This window comes from Epinephelus lanceolatus, chromosome 19 (genome assembly GCF_041903045.1).
Source record: "Epinephelus lanceolatus isolate andai-2023 chromosome 19, ASM4190304v1, whole genome shotgun sequence".
Classification (NCBI taxonomy): Eukaryota; Metazoa; Chordata; class Actinopteri; order Perciformes; family Serranidae; genus Epinephelus; species Epinephelus lanceolatus.
In genome coordinates, this window is record NC_135752.1 from 11145490 (window position 1) to 11156100 (window position 10611).

General features: G+C 40.4%; 1 protein-coding gene across 2 annotated transcripts in view; it reads left to right on the top strand.

Annotated features, from left to right (window-relative positions):
* The window catches only part of col5a1 (procollagen, type V, alpha 1), an 89072-nt gene extending 84399 nt beyond the window's left edge, over positions 1-4673 (top strand). For both annotated transcript variants that reach the window (XM_033646867.2, XM_033646866.2), the window contains exons 65-66: positions 1891-2124; positions 2349-4673. In XM_033646867.2, coding sequence (XP_033502758.1) covers positions 1891-2124; positions 2349-2495 — 381 coding nt within the window. In that variant the 3' untranslated portion in view covers positions 2496-4673. The remainder of the gene's footprint in view (positions 1-1890; positions 2125-2348) is intronic.
* The last annotated feature ends 5938 nt before the right edge of the window (positions 4674-10611 follow it).

Genomic DNA, 10611 nt, shown 5'->3' on the forward strand with positions numbered 1-10611 from the left:
TTTTACATAATTACAAAATCAACATTTAAATGAGGTGTTTAGTTATGCTTATTTTTTGTACTTTGATGGCAGATTTTTCCACATTAAGCATTGCACATCAGTACAGCTTCCAGGCATTAGACCGTGGAAGATTCTGCACCTATCTATACAGTATCATCATCTGATACATTGTTTAACAAATAAGGACTTTATTTCATGCTCATCTTAAGCCTGGAGTCCTGCACAGGTCTGATTTTGAGCACCCGCTCCTTTTGAAAACCACCCCACCTTTCACACATATACCTAAGTAGTTCCACAACCTGACCAGACCCAACTACATGAAAACTGCAAGTCCTATAATCACCATATGGCGTTCACTTAATGGGACACTTAATACATGCGAAACAAAGATAATATATTTTAAAACAAAGGTAATTCACATAATACAATTTAATGAATATTTTCCGCCTATTCTCATCATATTGCGCAGCACATCTCCACAGTTAATGTGCCTGTTAGTGATGCACCTAACTGAAGCGGCTCCTATATTCCAGCTGGCACAGAAGACAAAATCAACAGTTATAGGATTAAAATGTTAAAACATTCAATTTAATTCAATTATTACTATTTATTTTATGTTATTTTAATATATTAAAAATTAAACACCACGATACAACCCACATGTTATATGTTTCACCCAGAACTGAACCTGGATACAAAATTTAGACAAAATCCCACCTGCAAATCACCTTTTTTTGTGGCGGGTACCCACGGGTGACCCAGCCTGATGCGGGACTCTCCCATAGAGACATTTACATATGCCATGTTACGTATGTTTACATATCACAACTTTTCAACTAGCTAGCTGATGCTATCAGTTGATCAACTCCTCAATCACAATAGAACACAATGACTTTCACCACTGCTCATTTTAGATAGGCCGCTGCAAGAGAATGTGTACTTTGTTTATGTTATGTTATGTAATCTACATTCAGATTGGTCCCTCTAAGCCTTGCTTTCACTGCCCTGGGAAAATGTTGGCGTGCTAGCTACACTAGCTAACAATGGCAGCCAAAACTTAACATCTGTGATCCACTATTGATTTGATTATCTAAACAAAGAACATATTTCCTTGTGGTGGCCTTTTTAAAATGAGCAGGGGTGAAAGTTACTTTACTCTGTCATCAAGGAGTTGATAAGCAGGCAGTGTTAGCTAGCTAGCACACTAGCTAGTTAAAAAGTCATCTACTTCCACATTAAGGGTATGGGGATTATATTGGATATTTTGGCTTGTCAACAAATCCCAATGAAAAGACAGAAACCAACAATTATTGACTGTACTCCTACAAAACTAACATTAAAAACATATTAGTGAAACACAAGAGGTGCACTGGCTGACATGTTCCTTTATTACGATTGACATGGGCATTGTAGTTTATTTTGATTCAGTCCCACACACTCTGGTCTGTTGTTAATACTTAATAGTGCACTAAATGTGTATTAATCCACAGGTAAAAAGAGTCCCTTAACAAATGTACTTTGCCTCCTGTTGGAGTAAGGTTTGCAAAGAACTGCAGTGCATAGCTGAAAAGGATATACTTATTATTTTTCTTTTTAATGATATTAGCAACCTGCTTTTTAGTGTGGTAGTATATTAACTTTATCCCTGAGTGACATCTCCTTTTTCTAACAATGTCAATAAAGAAAAACATCCTAGAAATCCAAACAGCAGTATAACAGGAGCTACTAATCATAAGTTTAATTAAAATGTCCCAAAACACTGCACAGTATAGACATTACATAGTATTCAGTGAATCTCTTCTTCCTCTCCGTCCACTCATTCTTTACACTGGTCCCTTCTTATAGTGTTACGTTTTTGTTGTTCAATCCATCTGTGTTCCTCTCTCACAGCTCTCCTACGTGGATGCAGAGGGCAACCCCATCGGCGTGGTCCAGATGACTTTCATGCGGCTGCTGAGCGCCGCAGCCAGACAGAACATGACATACAACTGCTACCAGTCGGTCGCCTGGCACGACCAGGATCAGGACAACTACGACAAGGCCATCCGCTTCCTGGGCTCCAACGATGAGGAGATGTCTTATGATAACAACCCCTACATCCGCGCCGTGGTCGATGGCTGTGCGGTAAGTCAAGGAGATGTGTGTGTGTGTGTGTGTGTGTGTGTGTGTGCGTGTGTAAGCAGTTGGCAGGGTTCCTTTGATGAACAGTCAGAACATTATGTTTCTGCTGTCTTTGTAGTGGTTCAGTCAATAAGAGCCCTGCAGAAGTGTGTGATGTTTTTATTTCTGAAGAATATATTTTCCACACACTAACTCTCCCTCCTGCTGTCTTTTTTTTTCGCCCACAGTTGAAAAAGGGTTACGAAAAGACAGTACTTGAGATTAACACACCAAAGGTGGAACAGGTGCCGTTTGTGGACATCATGTTCAACGATTTTGGCGGCTCCACGCAGAAGTTTGGATTCGAAGTGGGCCCTGTCTGTTTCATCGGCTAAGACTGTTTACTGAACAAATGGAGAAAAAAAAAGCATATATTTGTTTTCTCAGAAAAAAAACAATTGAAAAAGAATAGGACAATTCTATTTGTAAAAAAGTAACTTTTTTTTCCATAAAGCAACAAGTATGAGTAAAATGAAATCAAGTTGAGAATACAGTGAAATTCTATAGGAATAGAGGAAATAACCTTGAAACCTCAGTGTGCCTTCTCCATCACATGCAAGTTTTGAAACTGGATGTCAGATCCTGCCTCATACACAACACTTTCAACAAACACAACCCTAGCCCCATGACATCACTCTTGATTTTTGTTTTTTTGACCCAAACAACGAAGGCGACCCTGAGAGCTGCAGCCGTTCCAGACGGTCGCAGTATTTGCCACGGACTCCATCTGATTTGGCTCTTTTTTCTTTTCTTAAGTTCTGCTCTCATGTTTTCCCTCGTCTCCTTGGCTTTTTCCACTTGTCTTTTGTTGGTTTGTTTGCTCATTCACTACGGGAGCTTTGTTTGTGCATAATTCTCTCCCCATTCCCTTGGAATGGACCTTATATATATAAATATATATAAATAATTTTTATGTTTGTAAGTACATTCTGTATATTTTTCCTGGTAATGTTTATTGCTTCTGGCTTCAAAACGTGCATGTGACTTTTTATTGTGAGGTAGGAACAATGGATACGGGGATAACATCTAAATTGTGGAAATATATTGAAAGTGAGGAAATTCGACTTGTAAATTGAAAAAAAACAAACAGAAAAACACAAATTGGGAAGTCCTGTCTTGTTGCGGCTGTGGAGCACACCTTGTTGTAATTTAAAAACAGAATGGAAATAAAAGACGAAAACAAGCTCTGTGATATTATGTGACAGTTTGATTTGCGTCACGAACAAAAAATAATAATACATTCCTCCTTTTTTTTGCCCTCTGAACTTTTGAACAGCCACCTTGATGGTAATATCATTAACTTAATAAACAGCTTCTATTTCTTTCCTCAAATACACATCTGTCTGACTATGCAATGGGAGATGTTGTCACATTTAATGAAAACACAAAGAAATCAAACCTAGGTGCTATTTTCTCTCTTCTGTGGTGCTATGTATTTTTCTAGTTTGTGTTGTTTGAATGAAAGGAAATCTGTGGTGATAATATTCCGTCACCAGCAGCCCCATGACTCTAAACCACCACATTCGACGCAGGTGGATCTTTGCTGCATCCATTTTTGTTTTTTTGTTTTTTCTCCCGGCGGTGGTGTTTGCATGCCATTTCTCTACATATCCACTCACAGATCAGTGCAGCATGGCGGCGTATGTTATCTCCTGCTTCAGCGGACCGCAGAGATGAGAAACTTGTACCAAATGTTGGAATAACGAGAGGAGACTAAGATGGTGCTGTTGGCTTTGCATATCATTGCTCTAAGACGCTGCATTATGGCTCTTGCTGTTGGATCATCTGTGCCACATCAAACTGATGGGAGTTGAGAAGTGGGACATGTTTGTGATTGGGCAAGCCATCCAAAAGGGACATGGTCCAAAGTTTTGTTTGGTGTGTGAAACCCTAAACCCTTCCACCAAAGGTTTTCAGGTATATATTTAGCTTTAAGGGCACATGGTGGCTTGAAATCATTTTTTTTGTATGGGAAACAACTTGAAGAGTATTTTTCCTTGTGGGAGCAGGTCGCCAAATTAACCAGATGAAAGTGTTTGCTCATGCAGCGTCAAAAAATCGCTTGTTGGTCTTCTATTTTTGCCCTTATTGTAATTATGCTCTTTGTTCAAACTATGCACTCTCTATGCTTATGACCACTAGTATCTACCACAGAATTTTTACAGCCCTTCTTACATAGGTTTATTTTGTTTCCTTTTTTTTATCTTCAGATATGTGACTTGAACCATTTCTGTTAACTCAATATTGCTTGTAGATCTTTGGCTTTATTTTTCATTGTGATGCAGTACACCCAAATTTAACACTTTCCTCTCAATAAAAAAAGGAGAAACAAATTCTTGTAAATTTCCAGAACCAGCAGTGATGCTGCCATCGTTTTTGTTTTTTTGTTTTATTTTGTAGATTTCCGTTTGTCTGTCTGTCTGTTTTGTTTTCACGGTCTTGTCAAACCTGTGTAAGGATAAGAGGATAGAAGTTATATTGGTTTTTATGTCAATAAATTCAAGTTTACTGTGGCCATCCACTCTTGTATGTCTTTTGAAGCATTAAAACCTATCTGTATGCATGAAATTGTAAAGTTTTTTCTCTTGTTGTTATAATTGTGTAGAGTGGCATGATCTCCAGTCCACGTTTTATTCATCGGGATACATCAGTTTTTTTCCAGTGCCACGGATGAATAAAAGGTCATGTCCGCAATTGTGAAGTGGAGAGAAAATGATGAACTTGTAACTCTACCGAAGCCAATGTTCGTTTGTAGTATATTTATTGTATTATTTAAAATAAAAAAAATAAATGTTAAATGATACCATAGTGTAAAGTGTAAGAGGCCCCCTCTTTACATGCACACAGGAAAAGGTTATTAATTGACCACATGCTATTTGACACAACATATGGAGCCTTTCAGACTGAGTTACATTTAAATATATAGTCCTCATATTAACAATCGGTGTGTTTGAGTGTGTGTGAGAGACAGAGAATGTGTGTTGAAGGTTTAGACTAAACCCTAAATGAATGATTGGTCTGTCTAACAGGTAAGGCAGCTTTTAATTGCACTACCATGTATATTTTAATGGTGTCAAACAACTCTTGCTCCACAGATGCTCCACAGGAAAGAAGTCCTCAGGCTGCAAATCGTGATCAGACGTCCAATCATCCTCTGATTGATCCCTGCTGATGCCTCCAACAAAGACTGCTTAAAGAATCTCCCTGGCTAGGTATTTTTGGACAGCTTAATGTATGTACTTCTATCACTTCAAGCTTATTTTTATACACTGCCTGCAGCCAGTGCTGGACCCGGCACATTTAGTACCTTGGGCAAGCTTCCTCTGCCCCCCAGGCCCCCAGCAAAACAGAAAATGATTATTGTCTTTTATATTTATTGTATTTTCCTCTAACAAGAACTGCTAATGAGAAATCAACAGAAATAAACAACTTAGCTAACCAACAACAATAACAAATAACACACAATATGAGCAGACCGTATGTGCAAATTTGCAAATCTTGTCGTCTTCTTGTTTTTGTAGCGTGCCTCGGATGGCTTTTGCCTTTCCATTTTCTTTTACTCCAGTGCTCTCTACATACACTCCAGGCCCCCATTAGTGGCCAAACAATGGTACTGCAATACTAGGAGTCCATCATGTGATTCTGGCTCAGTGCCGGTCTGTCGTGGTGAAGAGGGAGCTGAGTCAGAAGGCGAAGCTTTCAATTTACTGGTCCATCTACTTCCCAACCCTCACCTATGGTCATGAGCTCTGGGTAGTGACTGAAAGAATTAGATAAAAGTGTCTGAAATGATTGTCCTCCAAGGGGTGGCTGAGCCCAGCCTTTGAGATAGAGTAAGGAGCTCAGGAACATCCGGAGGGAGCTCAGAGTAGAGCCGCTGCTCCTTCACATCGAAAGGGGTCAGTTGAGGTGGTTCGAGCATCTGATCAGGATGCCTCCTGGGCGCTTCCTGCTGGAGGTGTTTCGGGCACATCCGACTGGTAGGAGGCTCCGGAGTAGACCTAGAACACCTTGGAGGGATTACATATCTCGTCCGGCCTGGGAACGCCCAGGAGGAGCTGGAAAGCGTTGCTGGGAAGAGGGATGTCTGGGGTGCTTTGCTCGGCCTGCTGCTCCCACAACCCTGCTGCGGATAAGCGGATGAAAAAAGATGGATGGATGGATGGTTGGATGGATGGATCATGTGATTCCCTGTCGCCCAAAAAGACTTCTTCCCATTGACTTACAAGGCAAAAGACACTTGTAAAGAGTGGATACATTGTTTGGAGCATCACAGCCCTCGCAAAACGACTAGTTTCACTATCAGGATTTGATCCATTCAGTCTGATAACATTTGGAAAGTCAAGCAAAGCTGCAAGATTAAATCTTTCTATCCCCATTTCCATTAGCAGAGTGCTAAACTGGATGTTAACTGTTTGGCTGCACTTGACTGCCTTGGGCCGCTGTAAGTCTCTAGTGTGCTTGTTCGATGGGCCGCTCAGTGCGGAAAAAGTGCCAATAATTGCCCGGATCATCCGGGTAATTTTATACATGATAATTGAACCATTTTGGCTTCATGCACCACTGAGATGCTCTCACAGGAATTGGAGGTCTCTTAATTCAGTGGATCCCAACTGGTCCAGCCACAGGGGCCAGATTTTTCCTTAGTCATTTGCTCAAAGTCCACACAGTTTAACACATTCAGTGTCATACTTGCATTTGGCCCTGTTGTTGAGCTACTTTGCGGTCTCTGTCAAGTAGCTGTCCGTTAGTCACTCAGTCTACAGCAGGATACAGCACTTCAAAATGAAAGCTCTCAGCCAGCAATTCACTGTACTTAGAAATTAAGAGTGTTTTTTGCAAACATGACGTTGCGACCCACTTTTGGACCGCGACCCACTTTTGGACCGCGACCCACCAGTTGGGAACCACTGTTTCTTAATACATCTATGATACACTCCACCATTTCTCTTATGTTTGATTTTTTTTAAATGTGAAAAATAAATAAATAAAAGTTGGGGTAGTGGGGGCAGTTTTGGCGCCCTATCAAAATCCCCACCATCCCCCTCTAGGTGGCGCCCTAGGAAGGTCTGCCACTGCCTGCAGCACATTATGATAAGCCATATGTATAATATGTATGATAAACCCTCCACTGTATGTAATTAATGCAAACCTCTCTTGGTGGTCATTAAAATAAAGTCTTCTTAACCCTCTCATGCACCACTAATTTCAAGAATCTGTAATCTTTGGGCTTTGATCAGATCTTTGGTTTTGAAGATGACTTGCAGCACTTCAAGTGTCTCATTAGCAGAGAACCCTCGCACAGTGCACATTAAGCCTAGCACAGCAAAAAAAAAAAAAAAGAAAGTTGTTGTGCATGATGCTATAATCAATATTTAATGCAGCGTTTACAGGATAGATTTAGGATGATCAGAATGCATGGATTCTACTGAGGCAGCAGCATCCTGGGTGAGTAAAGCAGAAACCAAAGCTAATTCCTCATCTTAGCACAGACAACGCAGGGGAGATAAGTGGGGCATCAAAGTGGGTTGAGGATGGTGAGCACAAAAAAAACAGCAGGTAGGGATTTAGCTTCCTCTGATTATGGCAACAGGTGATGTTTCAAGAGTACAGCAGCACCCGAGTGTGATAAGCTTATGAAACATTTTAGGAGAGCAGATTCAGGATGTGTGAAGAGGTCACTTTGGGGCGTGCTAATGTGCTTGGAGCAAAGCAGTACTCGAGGAAATTTATAGTGGAGAAAATGTCAACCAAACACTAAAGTGTGCCAGTGAGACTGAGCTGCAAGAGAAAAACTGGGAGGAATCAGAGCCTGTCCTTTGTTGTAACTAAAGAGGTATTATCAGCATGTGTAGGCTACTTACAGTAAGCTATCAGAATGGCCCCAGTGACTGGTGTATTATTTACTGTTGTAGCCTGTTAAAGTGCAGCTAGTTTTAATAAGCAGTTAGGTTGTTTAGCCTGTGATTATCCACGGGACAGAGGTGGAGAATAACTCAGATCCTTTATCTAAGTAAAAGTAAAAATGACATCATCTAAAAATACTCTGATATAAGTAAAAGTCTATAATTCAAAATGTAACATGTTTGAGACAGTTCACCCCTAAATCCAAATTACACGTTTCTTACCTGTATTTACATGCCTATATTGTCTTGGTGTGAGTTACTGAGGGTTGGAGATAATGGCCGTAGAGTTGTCCGCCTTCAAGGAACTATTCTCCGTCTTCTGAAGAAAGAGAGGCTCTGACTTGTGACAGCCCAAGATGTAAACTTTGATAGCGCCCTCCTCAGCTAACTAGTAACATTAACTAGCTCAGCGTTGCTAGGTGAGCTAGCAGTAGATGCACACTTCCTTCTGTGCAGTGATGCAGTTGGCTCCTACATGAAACTGCTCACAACATAGTCTGTGGATTATCTTGAGTAACCAGAGACATTGCTGTTGAGTTTTTCAAATGTATTTCTTTGGCACTTCGAGCACCACAAGCCAAGTGCCATCTAGTTCCATTGTACTGGAGAGAAGGGAGACATCTCTACAGCCGACATTTCCAATACTCAGCAAATCACACCAAAACAATCTCAACTGATAAACAGCACTAAAGGTAAGAGGAAAACATGTAGTTTTGATTTTAGGATGAACTGTCCCTTTAAGTAAAAGAACAGAAGTGTTACGTCAAAATGTTGTTTAAGTATCAAGCATAACGGCTATTACATTTTAGAATATTATATTATTTTGTTTTTATTACTATAAAATACATATAGGAACATTTTAATGTTGTATGTGGAATGTTCTCATTGTGGTTCCAGTTCAAGGTTCTATATTTATACCACTGGCAGTTTTGGGAAGGTTACTTTTGAAATGTAATAGGTTACAGATTACAAGTTACCCGGGTGAAAGTGTAATGAGACATTGTAATGTTTATTCACTGCTGAATCAAAGTCATACACCACAGTTGAATCACTGCTGAGTTATGTTTTGACGTTAAAAGATTAATCAGCATTGATTTTGCAATGTTGTTTCAATGTTGTTTCTTTAAACATTGTTTCAAAATTGTTCCAACATTGAAACAGATCTTTCTGAAATTTCAGTGTTGATTTATGAGTATTTTGTTAACCTTTTTAAAACTAAACAATTCAATTAAACATCGAAAACTGTTGTTTCAATGTTGTTTAATGTTGAAACAACTGACATAGATTCAGCCACATTTGAACTTAAAGCAGTTGTGCGGAACTTTTCTTTTTCATTGATTATAGCACCCCTTTGGTCGAAGCGGTATGACACCCACAGCCTGGTGTTGTAAAATTCCAACTGCAGCCGGCAATTACAGCATGCATTTGTTTTGGAGAGCGAGAGGATTAACTAACATCAGGTCAGTCCAAGTAATTAGTGGAAACAGCAAAATTACTCAGTAAATTCTCCTGTCGTGTTTCTGTTCTGATCTAACCTAAGCTGTTGTGTATTTTGAGCTACTAAGGCTACCGTAGTAGTGTGAGCCTCAAGTTATTCTGGGTAATGTAGTAACCGAAGTAGCCGTGTACGTTCGGTGTAAGGAGGAATAAACAGTTAACAAGTCATCTGCTGAGTCCGCATTATTATGTGAAAAGAATACTCCGACGATTTGGGAATTATGCCCTTTCTCTATCATTTTCATATTGAGACAGCGGTTAGCATGGCACTTGTAGGGGGTCAGTACATCTTGCGCGGAGGGATACACCGGTGAGCAACAGCTGCAGATGGCTCTGGGACAGGTACGCTAGGTCACTCGGTAAAAGCAAACAAAGAGACGACACAGATGATATTACTCACCCGAAAGCTGTCCATCAGCTCCTGCAGGCCTGGGTGTTTTTTCCAGTTCATCTTAGGAACATGAAAAAAAGTTTCAATCACGCCAGGATTAGTGATTGCTGCAAAGTTGTGATGCACTCTCTGTGGCGCTTTTCCTCCTGATGATATATCTTCACAACGATGGTAGCACCGAATCCCATTCTGTACAGCAAAATGGGAGCGGAGGATTCAGCCTCTCTTCTCGCCTGCTCAGCATGCAACACATGAAGTTCCTCATCTGTGTATTCCGGCTCAAACAGGTATGGTTCTGGGTCTGTGTCCGCTACAAGAAACTCTTCAAAATCGCGTTCAAAGTTTACAAGCTACATCTGTGCCTGCTCACTGGTGTATCCCTCCGCGGGTCACAGCGCAGGACATACTGACCCCCTATAAGCGCAATGCTAACCGCTGAGACCCAGCCACTGGATGTACGACACAAAAAAGATATCGATCATGTTGTCTCAGTATGAAAATGATAGAGAAAGGGCATAACTCCCAAATGGTCGGAGTATTCTTTTATGTGAAGATACACAGTGAAGACATAACATAATCCTAACACAGCAAAGCTGTTACCTGCAGCCTTCGCTTGCAAAGCTAACGCTACTAACGTTAGGTCAGTCCAAGTAATTA